We start from the raw sequence: 22,590 nt of genomic DNA on the forward strand, positions 1-22,590 counted from the left end.
TATATACACACTGAATCCACAAATTTTTAGATCCACTGTTTGGGTATCGGACCAGAGCGAGATGTATTGTAGGAAAATGAAACGACGCGAATGCCCTTCGGAGGAAGGGTGATTTCTGTCAATGGAAGATTAAATATGGCGCATATTATTAATGGGAAGATGGGCTGCTGATTGCTCAGCTAAAAAATTAAACTGAAACGATCACACCATATATTTCGTCATATATACCAAAAATCGATAAATATATCATCATAAATAGCAAAATATTAGTAGATTATATATTTGTTTACGTGCGTTAAATTCCAAAAATTACTGCATATAAATAATATTAATATTGATATTAACGTTATTAATGAATGGAAGTGGTGGGATGGAAACGTGAAGGGGGCATTTCGGTCAATCAGCCCGGAGCAGATTCCGCGAGACTGAAACTGTCCCGGGAGCACGCCCGCTGCGGAGGAGGGTTTTATTGGAAAGTGACAAAAACGGCAAGCAGGTGGAGAACAGAAGACAAAAAGGTAAAGGTTTTGGAAGGGCTGAATCTGGCTTCTTCCTGCGTCAGCGTGGCAGTAAATACGAACGATACGCAGGGGTATTTTCGTCAATTAATAGCAGATCATGGATTGACAACTGACACGAGGCTGTGTTGAGGAAAAGACTTGGAGAAAAAGACTTATCTCCTCCAACGATAACAGTTCCGCCGGCGGAATCCTGGAATCGACTTTTCACTCCGTAGAAGAACACGCGTACGTGACTAAACACTTAAACACGAAACAGAGTACATGTATGCTGCATGTGCAAATTTTTTGTGTACACAAACCTTAGATCTCGCGGAGGTAGAGGGTTTAGATGGTCGGCTGGACTCTTCCAGACATCCCTCGAGAGAGGTTGCGCCGCCACCTCCCCCACCACATCCTCCGCTGTAGGATGTTGCACCACTCCATGACAACGGGGTGGTGGGGCTGGCCCTGGGAGCCGGTTTCTTCGAGGTACTGCTGACGGAAACAGGCTTTGACCTGCGTTGACGCACCGTCCACTCTAGCGGGAACTCCGCCGGCTTGAGATGACGTATCGACGTCGACGACGCTTGGTGTAGGCGCACCAGAAGCTCCACCACCATGGTGTCGTCGGTCATGGCGGCTTTTACCCAGTCATCATCACCGGGATTCATGATTGCTTAGAGAGAGAGAGAGAGAGAGAGAGAAAAGGGAGATGGGAAAATGGAATATGGTGGCAAAGAAAATCTAAAGGAGAAGTTATACATAAATTTATATTGAGAGAGAAGTGTGTTTTATATGTATGCGTGCGTGTGGTGGTGAAGATGCTTGTTTGTTGACAACTCCTTGGTGGGTTGGAGCCGACGATTATGAGGTGGCCAAGACCATCTTTTTTTTCCTTACGGATAAAGCGTTAATTTGTTTCATAAATCGTATATTACCAATGTGTTTGATTTTTTAAGAAATGAATGTACGTGAAGCTTTATTATCTCTTGCTATTTTTTGTTGAAAAAAAAAAGAGTTTCAAATAATTTTGAAGAATGCATGTGAAACTTCTTTAAAAATTTGAATAAGTCATCAAATCAAACATGGACACAAAGTAACTCTATTTTTCCCATAAAGTTTTTGCAAATCAATGCGTTATTCCAAACCAAAGGGTACTTAAGCCGCATGCCACCATCTCTTTGGGTTTACAGCACATATCCCATGAGATAGACTGGTGTTTTGTAGGTAAGTACAACCGAGCTCGTCGTGTAGGAGCCAGGAAAATAAGAAATATGATCTATATCTATTTGTTATAAATTTAACTACTACATATAAAATAGCAAATCATTTATACAATACTAGTGCACCAACGAACTCGTTGCGCGCTTGTATAATATTTATAATTCATTTGATTTATATTTAAATGAGGATCTAAATATAATTATAAGAAATAGTGAGGGACTACACTGTAATTTTGTTATATAAATTAAAAAATAAATTGACAAATAAAAAAATGATCTCAGTAAGAATTGAACCAATAACCTAAACAAAAAAAACAATGATTCTATCCACTGAACTACACATAACTTACATTAAAATTTTAACATTTTATTAATATATATAATTATTAAAATAGATCATGACACCAAAATTAGTTATTCTAAGTGTCTCAACCTTAATAGAATAGTATAGATGTATAAATGATAACATAAATCTTAATGTCGAATTATATCTATCACAATTCAAGTTCGAGTATTCTCTCATCACAAATAATAAAAAAAATCATATATAACGTAACCGACATTTTAATTTCCTTTCTATTTTTGTCAAATGGTTTTTAAGACATCCACATTACGCTCGACCCAAACAAGAACATGATAACACTCTAAAAGCAACTATTTAACCATTTAATATTTTCTAAATGGAACAGATTTTCATTTGAAATTTAAAAAAAATCTGATGAAAATATGAACACGCCTAGATTTTGACTTTTTACATTGACTAAAAGAACACACACACAGATATGAACAATTATAAACGCGGGTGAAGAGAACACTTCATTTCTCTTTTTATATAATTAAAAAAAAATATTTTTCATTTCATAGGTGTAACCCCTAACTCTAAAAAATTCTACTAATAAAACAGGCAATAATAAATATAAAAAGTCCTTTCTTTGATCATTATTAATGGAACTTGTACTTTCATTTTTAATCTCTTCAACGTTATTTTGCTCCAAAGTGGGATAATCACATGAAAAGGAATCTGTGAAGGAGATGAATGTACTACAAATCCTGGATCAGACACTTGAAACTAATCCCAGTAACAAAGTTGCGGTTTCGTTCATGTTATAAATGGATGAAAAATGATATCATGTGCTAAGTAGACGAAGACAGGTAAGCATCTACTAACTAAGCCTAAAGTTGCTACGTTACATCTTATTTTATATTATTTAAATTTGATTGCACATGATTATAATAGCAATTGTTAAATGTTAAAGTCTAGGATTAAAATATAAAATATGTATTCGAATAACAAAGAAAGCAAGAAAGAAACAAGGCTTAGATGTGCCCACAAAGAGATGCAGAAAAGAGAAATTAGAAGGACAAGTGTTGGGGGACCTGTGAGCATTAATGATTCGGCATGTGATACTATTTGGAGTTCAAAATTCTTTGGTTAAAACGGAGCGTCTTCACTCACACTGAATATCCACAATGATATCTATGTTGGCGCAAAAGTACATATATCTAACTCTCCATTTCTGAGATTTCGTTTATGATCTTGTCATACCGTAATGACAATCTCCAAACAACACCGTGCATAAAATTTGTAGTAGTCACGAAAGTCTTTATCTATTTGAATCTTTCTTCGGTCTTTTGCATGTTTATCGGATGTATATCTAAGACAGCGTTTGGTATGATGATAAAATAAACTAATGATTATTATGTAAATGATAAACAAAATGATTGTGATAGAAATGTAATATATGATATAAAATTGTAGTATGTTTGGTATGATTTTTAAGTATGAGATAATTTTGAATTTTTTGATGAAATGACAAAGTTGTCTTTTTCTTTATTTTTTCTTCTTTATTCCGGCGATGGCCCGGCGGTGGTCCGGCGACGGCCAGCGACCGGCGGTCGGGAACGGAGGTGGTCCGACGGTCGGCGGTGGCTCGACGGCGGTCCGGCGTTGGTGAAAGAGAAATGGTAAAATTGGAAAGAAGGTAGGGATAGAAGAAGGATAAATAATCCTAAGGGAAAGGAGATATTATTTAATCACACCTAATACAACCTAATCATTTATAGGAAGAATTGAGTTGGTTAAATAAAAATCGTATCAAACGCTTGATTAGGTGGGTTTAGAAATCATATACCAACCCAATCACCTCAACCAAACGCCCTCTTAATGTTTACCCAATATACATATGAAATACAATGGTTACACACTTATGTCTTTTCTTAGTTCTTTTCATTAAAAAAAATAAAATTTATCTGAAAAATAAAAATAAAAATTCAAACTTATAGTTAGAGATAAAGCACATATTTTGAAAATATTTAATTATATCCATGGTGGTGCGGGTCGACCACGCGCGTCTCTGAGCATACATGAATGAACGACTTGCATTGCATGCCACCCACACCCTCTCTCCCCTCTTGAATAATAATATTTTTATATAAATTACAATCTTCAGAATTATAAATACCAACTATTCGAAAATATAATTGAATAACTTTTTTTTTATACAGATAACAAAACTACTGAGTCGTAAATAAATAAAGTCGGAAAAGATTAAATAAGAACCGATCGACCCAATGAATTTTCAGGTCATTAGAACAAATATATTTTTTTTAATTTGAGAGAAGAACGTTACAATTGAGTCTCCTACATAAAAACTCGTTTCAAACTTGATATATTGTTGTCAGATAAATATACAAGTCATCTATACACGTTTTAAAAAACAAACAAAACAAAAATTCCTCTATTTTTTTAAATTTTTCGTGTATACGAAAGTCTCTAACATAAAATCATATTAATATCGCGATTACATCTCTTATATATTAACATGTTGATCAATCTAAATCAGGCGTCACCTAAAATGAAACAAAATAAATTTGTGGGAGAACATAAAAAGAACTTTCAATTTCATATCAACTTTAAACACAAATCCCATGACTTACATATAGCCCACTTACACTAATATCATTAAATGGATATTATTGTTGAGCGTGACCGCTATGAGTACCAGCTAATCCCAATTTAAACGTAGCAAATCAAATAATAATTATGGGTTATGGGAAATATTTATTTTCTTTTAAATATTGCATAAAAGAATACATATACTATAGTGTTTTGTTCTTAAGGAACTGCTAAAAAATATTTGTTGATTTAAATAATTGAAAATATATCGATAATTTGTATTTTATTTTTTTGGACGGTACTTTTAATTTAAATTATATGAAAATTATTTGTTAGAGAACGTAAGTTAATTTCTTTTAAATAAATTAAAAAACAGCCTTGTAAATAAGCTATGACATACGAGGAATTCAAATGTTATTAGGATTTAATACAAAACTTTTGAGCCCATTGATCCCACTAGGTTTTTGTTTATCATAAAAAAATATGTTTTATCAGTACGTATTTTGACTTTTTAATGGTACTGATTCAAAAGTGAGAAGTTTTTTTAGGAAAAAAATAAAATAAAAAGTAAAAGTCAATTTCCACCTTATTTCTTGTTCTCTAGTTTACAAACTCGTTGGAACTTGGAAGAGGAGTGGTTTGACCTGTTCCTACAATACAATTTGGGCCATCCCATGATTTGGTTTTTTTCCCCTTGTTCTTGTCGAAAACTATCCAACATATTATCTTTTTAAACTAATTTTTTTATCGCAAAATTTGTAATATTATGGAGATTATGAAATATATTTGATCACAAGATTTACAAAATAAGAAAGAAAATCACTAGACTTCCAAACAAAGGAAGTTGGGTGAGAAATAGCAAAAGACGTCAGTGAATCTGCAACGGGGTTCGCTGTGTGCCGGATGTGGTTTAAAGTGATTTTGCTATGTTGATTCAAAGATCGTCTGATATATAAAACATATGTACAACATAGTTAAGGTCCTCTTCTAGTTGAGTGAGTGATTGCACTGTTAATAGAGAATCCGATGTAATTTGGTTGATAAAGATGTTATGTTCTCGTGTGATCTTCATTCCCGCATCAATGACCACCAGTTCTCCACAGATGACCGAGGGAGGCTTCCGGATTTCTTTCCTGAAAGCTATTATTGGTTGGTCCTCATGGTTACGTACCACTCATCTTACGACAAAGTACGTAGTTCAGGTTCTCTTTATAAGCTGTATCAACATCCAGCCTTAACTCATTAACATGTGGTGCCGTCCATGTCTTCGGTGAATTTCATGAATCATCATTTTTCCCATTCAACATGCTCTATCGTTGGGTCTTCTGGAAGTCTCGCAGCAGTACTTAACTCCAATTCACATTAAGTCTCTTTCCGAGGCTTCCTTGGTTATTTAAGAGATTGAGTCATTGAAGAGGGAGGGTGAACAAAATCCCAGGTTACACGACTATTTTTCCTTTATTTATAGATTTATATTCCTCAAAGTTTATATTTTGAAATTCATTTCTATTACAAATGCTTAATTTACAACCAGAGTCAGAACTCAACTTATAATATTATGAGGTTGAATTTGAACACAAGTCTAAATTAGGAACTCAATTATACTGGACCATACAAGTCGTGTCCGAAACTCTGATGGGATTGAATTGGGACTTCCTTGTTCTCAAGTGCTGGAGACGATTTATCATGTATTGATGGTTAGTTGAACAGCGTTTTTTGTTTGTTTGAATTGGTATTTTTTGGTCATTAAATTCATTGCAATCGTTTACTGCTATTGTGAAATCTTGAGTTATGCTTAAGCACTTGTGCACAAAATTGTGTAGATTTATAAATATAAAGAAAGACAAATATTGTTACATTATACACGTTTTATTTTCAAGATTCAATACATATCATCATTATATAGAAAGTGAATGGTGAGGAAATTAATAGCGGGACTATCAATTTGACCAATCAGGCATGGTGATATATAGTCCAACGGTCCATTTAATAATGTGATCTAATGTCTGTGAATTTATTGACCTAATCTCGTGGATCTGCAGAAAATATAATGTCATCTTGACTAACATGATGTATCTTATTTAATTCTCCTGACCAAATAAAATTTTTCCTACCCTTGACCCTATAACTCAAATCACCACCTAAACAAAATTCGTGAATTTGCCACCTTCGCTATTTTTAATAATTTATGCGAAGAATTAATAGGCCAAATCTGGATCTTCATCCAAGGGACTGTTATTTGTGTTTTTTTTATTTAAAAAATTAGTGTTCTATATATTTTTAAAAGACTATATTTACCTTGTATAAAATATGGCAGAGCAAAATCGGATACGTGTATATACTAAAAAGAAATGCAGACAGTGTTACAAAAAGAGAATCAATCAAATCTATCTCTAGTCTCAACGACGATATTCATCGACACCTCCTACTCCAGTTCAAAATTAAAATCCCAGAACTGAAAAATGGCTAGGACCTCTCTTGTATTCCCCGCGGCTTCTGCCTCTCACACAGTGTAGTGTTGCTGAATCGTCTCAATGTCGAGGCCCTTCAGCTTCACAACCGACTCAACGTGCCCTTTGAGAGTATGAAGTTCTCTTAACCTGATCAAATTAGGATGTGAAAGGCATCAGATTAAGCAATATCATAACGTTTTAGCACGTTTAAAGATACGACAGGTAGGTGATCAAGTTTTCTCAAAAACAGTTACCTAGCAACTTCAGCGCGCTTCCTGGCCTGTTCAGCAATTTCAGATAATTCCCTGTAGTTGTTTTTGTCGTTAAAGAGCTCTGAAGTATTGGGTTGCTGGAGGCCATGCAGCGTACGTTGTGCTGTAGCCCATTGTGCTTCCCTTTCTCCCCGGCCATAATCCTTCTTTGATGTGAACGCGGTCTGTGGAAATTTAAGGAAAGAATAACGTCCGATCCGTTTTTCATTTTCGGTTAATATATAGAAATGGGTTAGTAACACTTACCTTGTTCTCGATCATATTATTCCATGCTTTGCCACTCAATGCAAATCTGATAAAGAACTTGAATATGTCTAGTGGGATGTAGAAGATAATGCTGTAAAGCCATATAACACCAGCCCAGCCCCAACCAATGCCGTGGATCCTCGCAAATCCCCAGTTTGCATACACCGCAAGTAAAGTTGCAATCTACGGATGAAACCATATCAATAGAATGTTTACAAAACGTATATGTTCCTAGGGAGTGGACAGTGGATCTAATATTTACTACATTTACGCGCCACTTACCAGCTGTGCTACAAAAAAGGCAGACAAAAGGAGGAGACCGGGCCGTTCAACATAAGACCAGCTCCTTGATCTGGTGACGAAGATGAGAGCCTGGCTAACGATACTGACTTGAAGATAAAGAGCTGAATTGAGCTCGTGGTAATTGTCCCTTATTGATCTTACGCCGAATTTATCCTGCAAATTAGTAGTGAAGGCAGAGAATTAAGGACATATACTATAACTTGATTTTCTGATGCTGGATTGTTATGAGTTAGGTACCCAACCCCATTTGCGTATCAAGAATAGTGTTTCCTACCGTGAAAAAGTCAGATTCTTGAGCAGCCCAAAAGAAAATAACGGTCATCACTGCAAGGTAAGTGCCAAGAACAATTCCAGTGAAAAAAATTTCTTTCAGCTTCCATGAGTCGGGCATGGGCGATGGCTTAACTTTGTCTTTTGAAATGGTCATAATGGTTCCATCATTAAGGATCGCGATTATCAAAACCATGAAAGGTGAGAAATCAAACTTCCAGATGAGTGCGATGAGCATGAAACCAAGGACAATACGAACAGTTATGGAAACTGCATAGATTGTGTAGTTCTTCATCCTCTGGAATATTGCACGGCTGGTCAAAACAGCACTCACTATCACACTTAATCCTGGCTCTGTAAGAACTATATCTGATGCACTCTGTGCAGCGTCAGTAGCATCGGCCACTGCAATGCCGATATCTGCTTTCTTTAATGCTGGGGCGTCATTGACACCATCTCCCGTCATTCCACAGATATGGTTTCTTTCTTGCAGCTTCTTCACGATCTCATATTTGTGTTCTGTGTCGCTTTCCAAGTCAGTACACATGACCAATGTATAATATATGAACTCAGCTAATCAATAAGTTTCAAATTTCAATATACAGGTAGGGGGTTTTGCCTAACCCCCACCAATTATTTGGTAGTTAAACAGTAGTTCTGAATTTTAAAATCTTCTCAAGCTCACCGGGAAAGACACCGGCAAAGCCATCAGCCTTCTCAATTAACTCTTCTACGGGGAGGTGTGCAATACTTTCATCTTTGTGCTGTCCAAGAAGTGAGGAAGAAGGATACATGTTCGTTCCCATTCCCAACCTTCTACCTGTCTCCTTAGCAATTGCTAGTTGATCACCAGTGATCATCTTAACATTAACACCAAGATTAAGGGCACGCTTAATTGTCTCTGCACTGTCGTGCCTTGGAGGGTCAAAAAGTGGCAGGAGTCCGACAAAGATCCAGGGTCCTCCAGCGCTCTCCTTGGTTTTCTCTGGTACAGTCTGTGAAGTTGAAAACAGTCATAGATATACATTAGGATATCTTGAGGAAGAATTATTATTATATATGAACCTGTTGACAAACAGCAAGTGAGCGAAGACCGCGTTCAGCAAACTTGTCGATGATGGAGTGAACATTCCTTTTTACATCATCCTTTACGCGGCAAAGCTCAACTATCTGATTGATCATTTAAAATAATAATGGATCCAGGATGATTAAGGATTAGACTATGCTGCAGTTACAAAACACATAATCTAAATCTGTAATGGGCTTTCTAAAAGGATATAGTTTTACCTGTTCGGGTGCACCTTTGCTTACTCGGTGCCAATTGCCGTTGCCATCTATATATGTAATGGCTGTGCGTTTGTCCACAGGATTGAATGGAAGGAAATGCACCTCGGTAATTCCTGCTCTTGCCTAGATGAATAAGAATGGAATAAGACTCTTAATCCTTGGGTACTGTTGAATGCTGAGTTCGTCAAGTCTTATCAAGAATTTTCCGTTTTATAGTTGTTGCATCATAGGATGTATTCAATAATAAATACCTCCTTGGGATCAGAAAGCATCCCAACAATACAAGCGTCAATTGCATCCTGATTCTCCACCCTTGAAGCTCTTGCCCCTAACAGAACTACTGTGTCCTTGTCCATGTCCTTCACATATACCTATAGATTGCGAATCCATGATTAGCAAATATTCCTCTGAACAGAGTTAGTTACGTTATACATTTATAGAAATGCTATACCCCCGAAAAGTTAATCAGATCCACTTCTTTTCGATCTAATTCAGTTTTTCTTTATAAATCACCAACCTCAATTAAGCTTTTGTCCACTGTGAGCTTGTTTAGGGTGAGAGTTCCAGTTTTGTCACTACACAGAACATCCATACCGGCCATTTCTTCAATTGCAGTCATCCTCTTAGTGATTGCCCCCTGCTGCGACAACCTGTGAGATCCAATTGCCATTGTTACAGATAAAACCGTTGGCATGGCAATGGGAATGCCTCCAATGAGAAGAACAAGCAGATTGTCTATTCCATCCCTGTATTTTCTTCGCTGAATTGGGAACATAACTAATATCTCGATGATGATCCCCACAGCAATAGAACATATGCAGAAGTTACCTATGGACGTTAACACCTAGCCAAATAGAAATGCAGATATGCAATTAAAATAATGAAGGAGAATGGGCAAAATTATGGCCAGGATGCGGTGCATAATACCCACCGAAATTGTTGGTTAACAAAATTTTAAAAAAAAGAATAAAGGTTTACTAGTGAAGCAATTATATTTCCATGATTATTGCTATTGTGCATTATATCCCATGATCATTGCTTCCTCTTCATTAATCACTTTCAATTCATGCAAAACAATTAATCAATCAAGGTGATAACTGTAAAAAAGTTTTACCTTTTGGAAGTGCCCAACTTGCTGGGTGCTGTCAACGAGATGTGCAGCTTTACCAAAAAATGTGTTAATTCCAGTGGCAATGACGACAGCCTCGATCTCACCTTGTTTGCATGTGGAACCTGAAAATACTTCAGACCCTGGTTGCTTCGTCACAGGCAATGACTCGCCAGTGAGTGCAGATTGATCAATTTTAAGTGCATCCCCTTCAAGTAGTCGAGCATCTGCTGGGATGATATCTCCCAACTTAATGCTGACAATATCCCCAGGTACCAGAATGGCAGCTTCCTGCTCACTCCATCTGCCATCCCTCAGTACCTATGTGTAAACAAATGTATTATAATCAATTTAAGACCAAGAATAATAATGTACAATGCTTCTTACAATAAGTGTAGAAAAGAGATAACCTTAGTCTTAGGTGCAAGGCCTGCCATGAGAGCAGCTGCAGCATTGCCTGCATTATTCTCTTCAATGAAGCTAATGGTGGAGTTGATGATTAATAAAGCTAGTATGCCGACAAAATCCTGCCAATCTGGAGGTCTTCCCTGCGCAATTGTTGTTGTTTTTTCAACAGTTGAGAAGGAAGATGATTAGATGAAGAAATCATGGAGACCTGCTTCAATAAAAATGCTTTGGTTGTGCAAATGTGTATCACAATCACCTGTCCATTGGCCAACGCAATAGCAATAATGGCAGCAGATTCCATCACCCATGACAAAGGATTCCACATAAATCCCAAGAATTTGAGGAACTTGTTTTCCTGTTTCGTGATTAATTATAAAAATGACTATTTTATTGTCATAAAATAAACAGAAGACATATTGAAAACAGGAATGACAAAAGAAGAATGCCTCCTTCTCCTCTAGCTTATTGGGGCCAAACATTTGGAGCCTCTTCTCGGCCTCACTGGTTGTCAATCCCTCCTTTGTACACTGCAGTTGATTAAATACTTCGTCCACGGGTATGTGCTCCTGTACTCCAAGAAAAAATAAATAAATTTTGAACAAACTAGCCAGCTATATTGTTCTATATATATAAAAGACAAGCACTAAAATATAAAAATCTTATTAAAACACTGAAAATATCATTGGGATGTACTTCCATTTATTGATCTAGAGCTTCTTTTACGCAGAGACAAATCACAGTCACATACATGTGATCATTGCATGTTGAATTTCAACGAAGATGATTTGATTTAATTTTAAGCTAATCATATACAAAAAATGGCCTATTCCAACCGAAGAATACATTTTAACCAAGATGTCTTTTGTTTGATCCTTATTTGTATTACTTCCACCTTATGTTCGAGTAGATTTCTCGTAAACAAGTTTCACTAAGCGACGCCTATTTCTTATAATTGCTGCCGCTTAAAAGATCACTGGAGTGGGGACCAAAGAAAATGCATATAACTCCAAGGTACATCACATTCCTGAGAATATAGATATCCGAGTGCCGAAAATAGTCATCTTTTGGGAAGTGATGATTCAAAAAACTGAAAACAATGCTAAAAAAAAGTACCAGATAAACAGTAAAGAATAATCCGAATCGGCAAAATACGAGAATCAAAATGTATTACAATTCAAATCAGTCAGTCTTTTACGTAAATCAAGAACATGCATGTACAGCAGTACAAGTTTAAATACAAAAACAGGGAGAGAAAAAATCCGATAAACATGATATAAAATGAAACGATCCAAATTAAACACAACAAAAATTTCATACCAGATCGACATTCTCCTTCTTTATCTCCTCCAAACTGATACCACTATTCGCGGCCATTGTCTTCTCTATTTCACTCTACCGATAAAAATCACGTAAAATCGACGGTGATTCTCTATATTAATCCGTCAAAAGGCTTCGATATCGAAAATCTTCGTATCCGCTTCAAAAATCCAACGTTAGAACACGATCGAGAAAAGTATCGCTCATCTAGCTAGGGCTCCACGTGAGTTCCAATATTGTTTAGAGAAAGCTCGAGTCCTTTATATAATAAATACAGAGTCGTAGTAGTATTTACTATTTATTTGAATAAAAAAAAGTAATTAATTAAATTATATAACAGTGAGAGTGAGACGATGGTGGATTACCATTGCTTTATCAACTACCGCTCTAGTTTGTTGGTGGCGGACCCACTGTTTTAGTCGGTGTTAGAGGTTAATATGCTTTTACATGGCATTTATTTAATCAACACTCTATTTCTTGTATTTAAATATATTAATAAATTATACATAAATGCTATCTAATTGTTAATAAAAAAATCACTAAAAATAATCTTGGTCCTGTGAATTGGTTTTTTTTTTTTTGGACGTATTTTGTCACATTGAACATGTTTTGATGTGAAGTTATTTTTCTCATATCACGTTATCATTCTTGGTGACAAAACATGATATTCTTTAGCTCTAACAAATAAGTTAAAAAGAAAAGAGAAAAACCCAAGTTTATGACCAATATCCAATTTTACTATTATTCAAAAAGTCAAAAATCAAAATCCAAGGACCAACCAAACACACGAAATTTGTTTTAAGAAATGGTCATGTTTTGGTTATTATGATATTATTGCAGATGTAACATTGTAATACACGACATAATATTTAGAGAGTAGGTCTCTTGTGACACGGTCTCACGAATGTTTATTTGTGAGACGTGTCAACCATACCGATATTCACAAATAAGATAATACTCTTAACATAAAAAGTAATATTTTTCATGGAAGACCCAAATAAGATATACGTCTCACAAAATACGATCCGTGAGACTTTCTCACACAAGTTTTTGTCATATTTAAAATGTATAAACTTATTTTGTTAATATTTTTTTATATTGAAAGTAAGTAGTATTCTATTTTTGTTAAATAAAAACAAATGTTAAGAAGTATAGGCATGTAACATAATAAATGAGATTACATGATAATGACGACATAAATTTTTGTCTAAAAATTGGCATGGATTTATATTTTCTCTTTTTTAAAAATAAAATAAAAGAAAACAAACGCCGCTTGTCAATTTTTACGGAAATTAGTTTGTTTGGAAGGACGATTGCTTTTAGGAGTGCGGTACTATTGCTCCAAAGGTGAAATCGCTCACCTTAGGCGTCCCGCGCTCCTCACTCCCGGTCAGACAGGATTATGAGAAGAGGTAAATCATGGTGACTCAGTCAACCAACAGCAGCTAGACCTTATATTACGCCGCGCACAAAGAGCTCCCCCACATTGGAGGACTCCCACACGGCCGCTTGCGAGACTGGAGAGCGATATTATTAAATCAACGATACGTGGTTTTTCATTCAAATAAAGCAAGGATTGGATGGAGGCAAGGGATCTTGTTGTATATTTTATCTTTAGCCTACTGTTCGTCTATTCTGTATATTGTTTGACATTTATTTTTTATTTTATTTTATTTTATTTTATTTAAAAAAAAAAACATCGTCGTGACAGAAGGTTTGACATATCTCTATCTGTATATTGTTTGGCATTTGTGCGAATGTATGATATAACGTGGAATCCTACATGTTAATTGAAGGAGAAGTAGGTGAATAATCCCCAATCAAAATATTTCTTTGGGTTCACTCCCTACCCACAAAATTGTGGTACTATGTCATACAAAATGTGGTACACTTCATGTGAAAATGTGGTACTAAAAAAGTACCAAGTGACTGAACACAAAAAAAATCGACGGTTGGGACCGAAGGCCAATTTCTCTTTAATTGAGTCCCTATCTGCAGCTTTCTACCCTATTTGTGTAACATCACAAATGAAATTCATATATATTTTGTTTAGTTCATTCATTTGTACATATACTAGATTAATATATAAAAATTAAATTTATTCTTTTTAAAGTAAAAATGTGATATTAAATGTACTAGAAATATATGCATATTTATTTATATATATTTTTATAACAGTCTCTTGTTCAAAATGTTGAATTTTTTTTTTGGGATGTTATAAACAAGAAGAAAAAGAATAAAATTTAATTTTTTACATTTGAAATGAGATTTTTGGCCTTTGAGAAGTATAACTGTGGGATAATTTTACGAGTAGGTACACATGCATCGCAAAAAAGAATTATTGGATGAGTAGGTCTCTTGTGAGACGGTCTCACGAATATTTATCTGTGAGATGGGTCAATCCTACCGATATTCACACTAAAAATTAATATTCTTAGCATAAAAAGTAATATTTTTTCATGGATGACTCAAATAAGAGATCCGTTTCACAAAAAGAATTATTGGATTTCATATCGCAATTCGAAAACATAGAACAAAATAATTAATTATGTTTCAATAAATGCACAACCTATTTACTTAATATATTGCCATCAGTATTTTAATACAGTAAATTAACTTATTATAAAATTTCTACAAAACTGTATTTTATTGAAAGTTATGACACTGTATGTTATGGAAGTATAAGAAACAGTAATAAAAATGATTTTATTCAAAAAAATAAAATCAATTTAATGCCAAATTATCAAATTCAATAAAAAAAACTAAAACTTTTAAAAAGTATGTTTTTAATACAAAGTTATTTGGCTTAAAAAATGTTTACTGTATATAACTTTCTTAATTTATTAAAAAAATAAAAATTTGAATTTCTTCATTTTGTGATTTTTTTTAAAACAAAACTCACGAAAGTTGGAACTTGGAACACATGCGCTCTTGCCCCTTAGCAATTGACAAATATCAAAACGGCCCCTCCTTAAATCTGACTTCGAGTTAGCGCCCTAAAACCCCTTCTCTTCTCCCCCCGCGCTGCTGGGTATGCATCTCACACTGGAGGCACGAGCGAGCCCGGGCAAGCTCAAAACACGTAAACTGGTCAGTTTTTTTGTGAATCAGTTCCTTCGATTTTTAGTGTCAGACTTGTTTGTGATTTTTCAATTTAGCTCATAGTTTCTTGGTAGGCTGTTTATTGGATAATTGCTATGGTTGGTAACTCATTTTGGGCGATTCCAGGGTTCTTGTTAGGAGCATAGTACTTTAACTAAGTATAATATGTGCTACTTCTCTGTTGATTGTACTTCTTTCTTGACTTGCTGGCTCGAACATATCCAATTGGGTTATGGTAAAGGGATGGGTTTTTGAGTTGTCATATCTTACGATAGTGGAACTGTTTTCAAGTGCATTAAAGCTGTTGTAGGTTTATCTTTTTATAGTTGTAGATCATTCAAGAATTTTGTCTGAAACGCCAGTGTGCAAGCGAGAATTATCTTCCCCAAATCCCCATAAGCAGAAGTGGCAGGTGTTCTTAAAACACAGTGGCCGTTCACTCCATTTGTTTGCAAATGAACAAGTTGCCAGATTTTTCTACGTGAATCTTTTGGAATTTGATGTAATATTAGTTTTGAGAGAAGACATGTCATTTCACAACTTTTCTTTTTCTTTAGAACATGTTAGCAACTATCTTCAAAAACAGGGGTAAACCACTTTAATTTTCACACGTGGTATATGTGATCGAACATATCATGCGGGGTAAATGAAATTCACGTGTGTGTTGAATTCCTTGATTATCTTTGAGAATTTTGATTTCATGCTTGTATTCACATATACATTACGTGTTGCTCATGCTAATTGAGCAGCCTGTGCTTTTATCAGGGTTACTCTACGTACTTTGATTGATGCCTAGCTCCTGTATCACGAATCTTTCGAGATGAGCATGGAAGTTGATTTAAGAATGCTTGAGTCAGTTCATGGTCCCCAGGCTCTGCACAAGAGAAGAAGAATATCTGTTGACGGGGTGGATACTTTTCTCTCATGTCAGGTTTCTCGTCAAGTTGGAACTTCCTTACCAACGCTACGACGCTCAGATTATTATACGAAACCTTGCTTAAGTGAGTTAGCTATTCAGGAGTTTACAAATCCAGGTTACTGTAGCAGAGTCCTAGATTTTACTGTTGGAAGGGTTGGTTATGGATGGGTTAAATTTGTCGGGGAGACTGATATCAGATATTTGGATTTAGACAACATCATCAAATTCAATAGATGCGAAGTTATTGTCTATGACGATGAAAGTTCCAAGCCCGTGGTTGGTCAGGGCCTCAACAAGAAAGCTGAAGTAACTTTACCCCTGCGACTAAAACCTTTGGATTATTTTACCGAGGGCCGCATAAGAAAAATTGTGAGAACATTGAAACACAAGACGGGGAGTCAAGGGGCACAATTTCTCTCATTTGATCCACTTAATGGTGAATGGAAATTCTTGGTACAGCATTTTAGCAGATTTGGTATGAGTGAAGATGAAGAGGATAATGTAATGAATGACGTGTCTCCGGAAGCTGAAGTTCCAACTGAAATGAATGACAATGAGGATTCGGATGTTGATGAAGTGACTGCCTTGGAAGATCCAACTCTGCTGTCACATTCTCTTCCTGCTCATCTTGGGCTTGACCCGATTAGGATGAAAGAATTGAGAATGTTATTGTTTCCTGCTGAGGAAGTTGAGGCAGAGGGTTTCAGTGGCATGCATTCACGTGATAGTCCACCATTTGCTAAAGAACCATCAACGTCTCCATTACTCCATTCTTCTTCAAAGACAGAGCATAAGATGAGCCCCCATTTGGTTCGCAAGACACCATTAGCTCTAATAGAGTATAACCCTGGAAGTTTTAGTTCGAACTGCCAGGGGTCCATGTTGATGGCTCAACAGAATAAAGGTTTGCATCTAAAGGTGTCTACATCTGAAGGTTTTAAGCTGGATCTTAAACTTCACAAAACACCATTATCCGGAAGTCATTCACATATTGTAGTTGATGCAGCATTGTTTATGGGTAGGTCTTTTCGAGTAGGATGGGGACCCAATGGAGTCCTTGTTCATTCTGGTATGCCTGTTGGCAGTGCTAGTGCTCAATGTGTATTATCCTCTGTGATTAATCTTCAAAAGGTTGCAATTGACAACGTGATTAGAGATGAGAGCAATAAAGTGAATAAGGAACTCATCGACCTTTGCTTTGATTCCCCCCTCAATCTTCACAGGCAACTGAATCATGTTATAAAAAGAGTTGATCTGGGAACCTTTGATTTGAAGCTTCAAAAACTTGTCTGTAACCAACTGACACTTCCAGAGGTTTGTCAATGTTACATTGAGATAATTGAGAAGCAATTAGAGGTGTCAAGTTTACCACGGCTCCCTCGCGTTCTATTCATGCACCAAGTAATGGTTTGGGAATTAGTAAAAGTTCTCTTTTCATCGAGGAAAATGAGTGCAGAATTTAAGTCTCTTGAAGCCGATGACGAGGGAGATATGGTACCAGATGGGAGGCAAAATTATCCTGAAGTTGACCTGGAAGCACTGCCACTTATGAGGCGGGCAGAGTTTAGTTATTGGCTTCAAGAAAGTGTTTACCACCGTGTACAAGAGGATATTAGTTCACTAGACGAGTCCAGTGATTTAGAGCACATATTCTTGCTTCTTACTGGTCGTCAGCTGGATGCTGCCGTGGAGCTTGCCGCTTCTAGAGGAGACGTAAGACTCTCCTGTCTGTTGAGCCAGGCTGGTGGGTCCCCTGCAACTCGTTCAGATATTGCTCATCAGCTTGATATTTGGAGAAAAAATGGAATGGATTTTAATTTTTTTGAAGAGAATAGAGTAAGGCTTCTTGAATTACTTGCTGGAAACATTCACGAAGCGCTGCACGACGTAAAAATTGACTGGAGAAGGTTCCTAGGACTGTTAATGTGGTATCAGTTTCCACCTGATATTTCATTGCCTGTTGTTTTTAATACTTACCAGAAGCTTCTTAATGATGGAAATGCTCCATGTCCAGTTCCAGTTTATGTTGATGAAGGACCAATAGAAGAAGCTGGCAATTGGGAAATAGGTGAACATTTTGACCTTGCATATTATCTCATGCTTCTTCATGCTAGACAAGAAGATGATTTTGGTGCTCTAAAGACCATGTTCAGTGCTTTTGCCTCAACAAATGATCCACTTGATTATCACATGATTTGGCATCACCGTGCAGTTTTAGAAGCCATCGGAACTTTTAGTTCGAATGATCTTCATGTTCTTGATATGGGATTTGTTTCTCAGTTGCTCTGTGTAGGGCAATGCCACTGGGCCATATACGTGGTGCTTCATATGACACATCGTGAAGATTATCCTTATCTGCAAACTTCTGTCATAAGGGAAATTCTCCTCCAGTACTGTGAAGTTTGGAGTACACAGGACTCACAATGGAGGTTCATTGAAAGCCTAGGTGTTCCTTCTTCATGGTTGCATGAAGCTTTGGTGAGTTAGTGTTTCTTGGACCAGTTTGAATATTTTCGTGGATTAATGGTTTTGCTTTACTTTTCTTGAAGCTCGTTATGACCAATTTTACTAAAATCCGGTTCTTAATTGTTGCTGGTATTATTGAGATTGCATCACATGCTCATGTCATACTAGGAATATTGAATGAGTCAATTACATGGAGGCCTCAGTAAAATAACTTTTTCCATAGAATACTTGCAATAGCTTAGGAGTGCTTCTTATTCACTTTCACTGATGGTGGCAACTATGGAATTTTTTTATCATGCGTTACTCATCTTTTCTCTTGTTTCTTTTTTAAATGCAGGCCATATATTTTAGTTACAATGGTGACCTCATGAAGGCCATGCATCACTTTATTGAATCTTCACACTGGCAGAAAGCTCACTCAATTTTTTTTACTTCAGTCGCTTATTCTCTGTTTTTGTCAGGTAGAAAGTTTTCTGGTCTTTCTTTATGATATTCGCCACTGAGTCTAATTTGTTGTCCGTCATTGATCAGTTGGTTCGTTTGAATGTTTTATGCCATGTGAGGTACTTCACAGTTATATATTTAAAAGGGTGCCTAGATTCAGATAGCTTTCATTAATCTGAGCTGAATTCACAACTGTTTACTCTTTGTGTGTAGGAACTTTGATATGCTTGCTTAGCTACAGTGTTCTTTTTCATTTATCTTCATGACAATATTTTCCGGTTGATCTATGCAATTAGAAGAGGATATGGGATTGAATATTCCTGCAATCTAACTGCATTTTACAGTGTGTCATTAATTTGGTTAAATTGGAAGTGGTAGAAATATATTGCATTTCTTCAGAAACTAAATTTTTTTGGATGCATGTGCTTTTGTGTCTGGCGCTTAACTTCCACAAGATATGTCACTCAAATTTTTTGTTCCAGATGATGTATCCATGACAGATTAAATAAAGAGATTTTGTTAATGTCATTGTCATGCAGCAAAACATTCAGAGATATGGAGGCTTGCAACTACCTTGGAGGACCACAAGTCAGAAATTGAAGATTGGGACATTGGGGCCGGAATATTTATTTCATTTTATGTCTTAAGAAGTTCATTGCAAGAAGACAGCAATACCATGACTGAACTGGTACAACCTGCTTTTCTTTTTGTAGTTACAGAATTAGTAATTCTCAGTATTGAGATCATGTTGGTTATGAGGCTGATATTATGTTTACTGGCACCCATAGAGCTTTCTGATATTCCTATGATAATTATTTGCCCATACTTGCATTCTTTTCCCGATTTTCCAGTCTTAATTTGGCAGGGCACTCTTGAGAACAAGAATGATGAATGCACGGATTTTATTGTCCGCCTGAACAAATGTTTGGCTGTTTCAGGCAGCAAATTATCACTTGATGCAAGGTATTGATGTTTGAGCTCGTGGTTATTGATGCATTAGAAGCATGTCAATATGTCAGAATAGTTCTTTTCCTTAAATTCCATTGTCGATACCTTAGTACACACCAGTTCATAATTTGTTTGGGGTTCCCAACAGAAATTTAGATGACTTGTGTGTGGGAATCTTCCAATCGTCCAGCTATATATATATATATATATATATATATAATTTCACACAACAAATAATAAATAAAAAGGTCGATATATAGAAGAGTTCTACTATTCAATATGCCAAGACATCAAGCTCGACCTTGGCTGCTTTAGTTTCAGCTACTTTTGCACTACTTCACTGGTCACGAGCTTTTGATCTTGCAGTCCTGTTATTGTTGTGGAGTTCTTGTTTTCTTTCGCAAAATTGCCACTTTGAATGGCGACTCCTCACTCCTGCAGTTTACCTTTAGCATATTGCCAAATAGCTTTACTTCACATCTCGTTGGCGGGATATTTTGCTTTATAACAAGTCATTTTTTCCGGGGATAAGAAACACAATTTTGTGCCATCTCCTCTATATTCCAATGTTCTTGGATGAAGTTGCATTTTTTAAATATTTTTTCCCCCAAAGTACTAGTAAGCCATATATTTGTGTTTTCTCTGTTTCAGCAGCATACAAACAGCTAATCTATTATCTTTACACCTCAGAGTTGTGTACTCGAAGATGGCCGAAGAAGTCTGCAGCCTTCTTCTTTCCAATAGTCCCGAAGGTTCATCGGGCGAGGTTCAGTTAAGCTGCTTCAACACGGTTTTTACTGCACCCATACCTGAAAATTTACGGTCATATCATTTGCAAGAGTCCGTTTCACTTTTCACATCATGTCTTTCAGAGATGGCACAGTAATCCTTTTCTTCCCCCTTTCACATTATATGAACAATACTTGTGAGTAGGGAATGCCGTTGATTGAAACTGTGGCATATGGTGTTGTAAACAAGCATAACATGGTATGATCAGAGGTGTCAATTAGTGGGCGGGAATTTCTTTTGGGGTGCGGTTTGTCATCTTTATAAATATTATAATTACGTTCAGTTTTTACACAATATCTTCTGAATTGTATTTTTTCATCGGTAAATAAAAATTCACTAATAAAAATTATTTACAAGTATATTGTAATGAGTTATTCATTTATGAAGTCGACATGAGGCAATTCTGATTTAAAAATTTATTCTGATAAAAAATTATGTTCCTTCATTTTTTTTTTTTAAAGTATGTTCATTTTTTTTTCAAATTTGAACCTCCATCTGTTATTGTATTTTACTTACACATATTGCTTATATACATGTAAAGAGAATGGATCAAGTACAAAATTATGTGTATTGATTTTATTTTTTAATATCTTAAAATCGAAAGGAGAAATTGTTACTTGTAAAAGTGTATAGATTAGAAGGAAATTAAAATAAATTAAATTGATAACTAAAAACACGATATATTATTTTTGATAAATTATAAAGTTTTTATTAACCTGATTTGTTTAAAATGTTTTAATTTGAAAGACTAACGAGAGAGTAAGATTATTTTAAAAAAATCTTTTTAAAAAAAAAATGATTATTCTAAGAAATTGAAAATTGTTTTTTGTGACACCGATAAAATAAAAACGAAAAGGGCTAATAAAATATAAGAGATTAGTTTTGTGTGTAATTTGTTAAAGGAAGTGTCATGTTTTTATTTTGGCGTGACTTAAAGCGTAATATAGTGTTTCCACATGTTTTCAAAATAAAAAAAAATAGCATCATGTTTATAAAAGTTTTTATAAAATATTTTTCCAAACACCTTCTTAATTATTTTTAACTATAAAAACTTTTTTTAAATAAATGTCTCAAACATTTTTATAAAATAAATATCCAAACACATATTTATTCATAAAACAACTTATAAAACGTTTTATTAAACGTTCGTAAAAAATATTTTTATGAATTTTTTTATACTTATTTATCAAGACGGAATCCTGACTTTTTCAAGATTTTACACCAAAAATTAAGACTTTGCTATATCTTATGATCACTACAAATTTTGTTCACTCGGCTGGCCGCCATAATAATTCGATAATAGGAAATAAAGAACACTCAAGTTTGAAAATTCACGCTCTTCTGGAAATTAATTATCTTTCTTTATTTTTCTTAGAATTTTGCTACCAAATTCGAAATGTTTTGTAAATATAATTCCAAAAAAACATAAATCTTTTTGCATTAAATTTTTTACTAGATTATTTATAATCAAATATTAATATAAGAATTAACAACATATGAGTGTCCACTTTAAACCTATTAAGGGAAAGTATTAGATTTGTTGAAATTGCGATGAATGACACTTTTAAGTGTTTTTTTTAATATATAAAATTTAAATATGGAAAAAAAAATTATGCAAAGAAAATTAAATTCCAATTTA

General features: G+C 35.3%; 3 protein-coding genes across 6 annotated transcripts in view; 1 reads left to right on the forward strand and 2 right to left on the reverse strand.

Moving 5' to 3' along the window:
• LOC140978325 (uncharacterized) overlaps positions 1 to 1,271 on the reverse strand; it is a 5,203-nt gene extending 3,932 nt beyond the window's left edge. Inside the window, exon 1 of the mRNA XM_073443258.1 lies at positions 821 to 1,271. Within this exon, the coding sequence (XP_073299359.1) occupies positions 821 to 1,171 (351 nt within the window). The 5' untranslated portion in view covers positions 1,172 to 1,271. The remainder of the gene's footprint in view (positions 1 to 820) is intronic.
• A 5,813-nt stretch (positions 1,272 to 7,084) lies between these two features.
• Positions 7,085 to 12,535, reverse strand: LOC140978327 (ATPase 9, plasma membrane-type). The gene is made up of 15 exons (XM_073443260.1): positions 12,284 to 12,535; positions 11,413 to 11,532; positions 11,223 to 11,321; positions 10,969 to 11,106; positions 10,565 to 10,879; positions 9,968 to 10,294; positions 9,702 to 9,821; positions 9,451 to 9,573; positions 9,229 to 9,333; positions 8,849 to 9,158; positions 8,168 to 8,682; positions 7,873 to 8,046; positions 7,591 to 7,773; positions 7,327 to 7,508; positions 7,085 to 7,219 (listed from the first exon to the last, which is right to left on the reverse strand). The coding sequence occupies exons 1-15, from the start codon at positions 12,338 to 12,340 to the stop codon at positions 7,123 to 7,125; spliced, it is 2,865 nt and encodes a 954-aa protein (XP_073299361.1). The 5' UTR covers positions 12,341 to 12,535; the 3' UTR covers positions 7,085 to 7,122.
• Positions 12,536 to 15,219: 2,684 nt separating this feature from the next.
• LOC140978328 (nuclear pore complex protein NUP96-like) lies at positions 15,220 to 21,266 on the forward strand. 4 transcript variants are annotated; one of them, XM_073443263.1, is made up of 6 exons: positions 15,220 to 15,365; positions 16,151 to 18,782; positions 19,108 to 19,231; positions 19,754 to 19,902; positions 20,080 to 20,177; positions 20,814 to 21,266. In XM_073443263.1, the coding sequence occupies exons 2-6, from the start codon at positions 16,206 to 16,208 to the stop codon at positions 21,046 to 21,048; spliced, it is 3,183 nt and encodes a 1,060-aa protein (XP_073299364.1). In that variant the 5' UTR covers positions 15,220 to 15,365; positions 16,151 to 16,205; the 3' UTR covers positions 21,049 to 21,266. The 4 variants fall into 4 exon arrangements, with proteins under 4 accessions (XP_073299364.1, XP_073299363.1, XP_073299362.1 ...); XM_073443262.1 differs by having other exon boundaries at positions 15,234 to 15,373; positions 16,135 to 18,782; XM_073443261.1 differs by having other exon boundaries at positions 15,234 to 15,373.
• The last annotated feature ends 1,324 nt before the right edge of the window (positions 21,267 to 22,590 follow it).

The sequence above is a fragment of the Primulina huaijiensis genome, chromosome 6 (genome assembly GCF_012295235.1).
Source record: "Primulina huaijiensis isolate GDHJ02 chromosome 6, ASM1229523v2, whole genome shotgun sequence".
Lineage (NCBI taxonomy): Eukaryota > Viridiplantae > Streptophyta > Magnoliopsida > Lamiales > Gesneriaceae > Primulina > Primulina huaijiensis.

What these genes read in the sequence shown, in the direction of transcription:
- LOC140978328 (XM_073443263.1), top strand. Translation starts at nt 16,206, where the DNA reads ATGAGCATGGAAGTTGATTTAAGAATGCTTGAGTCAGTTCATGGTCCC. An exon ending in CATGGTTGCATGAAGCTTTG is followed by an intron (nt 18,783 to 19,107) that starts GTGAGTTAGTGT and finishes TTTTAAATGCAG; the next exon opens with GCCATATATTTTAGTTACAA. An exon ending in AAATTATCACTTGATGCAAG is followed by an intron (nt 20,178 to 20,813) that starts GTATTGATGTTT and finishes TCTCTGTTTCAG; the next exon opens with CAGCATACAAACAGCTAATC.
- LOC140978327 (XM_073443260.1), bottom strand. Translation starts at nt 12,340, where the DNA reads ATGGCCGCGAATAGTGGTATCAGTTTGGAGGAGATAAAGAAGGAGAAT. An exon ending in GCCTTGCACCTAAGACTAAG is followed by an intron (nt 10,880 to 10,968) that starts GTTATCTCTTTT and finishes GTTTACACATAG; the next exon opens with GTACTGAGGGATGGCAGATG. An exon ending in CTTTGCCGGTGTCTTTCCCG is followed by an intron (nt 8,683 to 8,848) that starts GTGAGCTTGAGA and finishes AAAGCGACACAG; the next exon opens with AACACAAATATGAGATCGTG.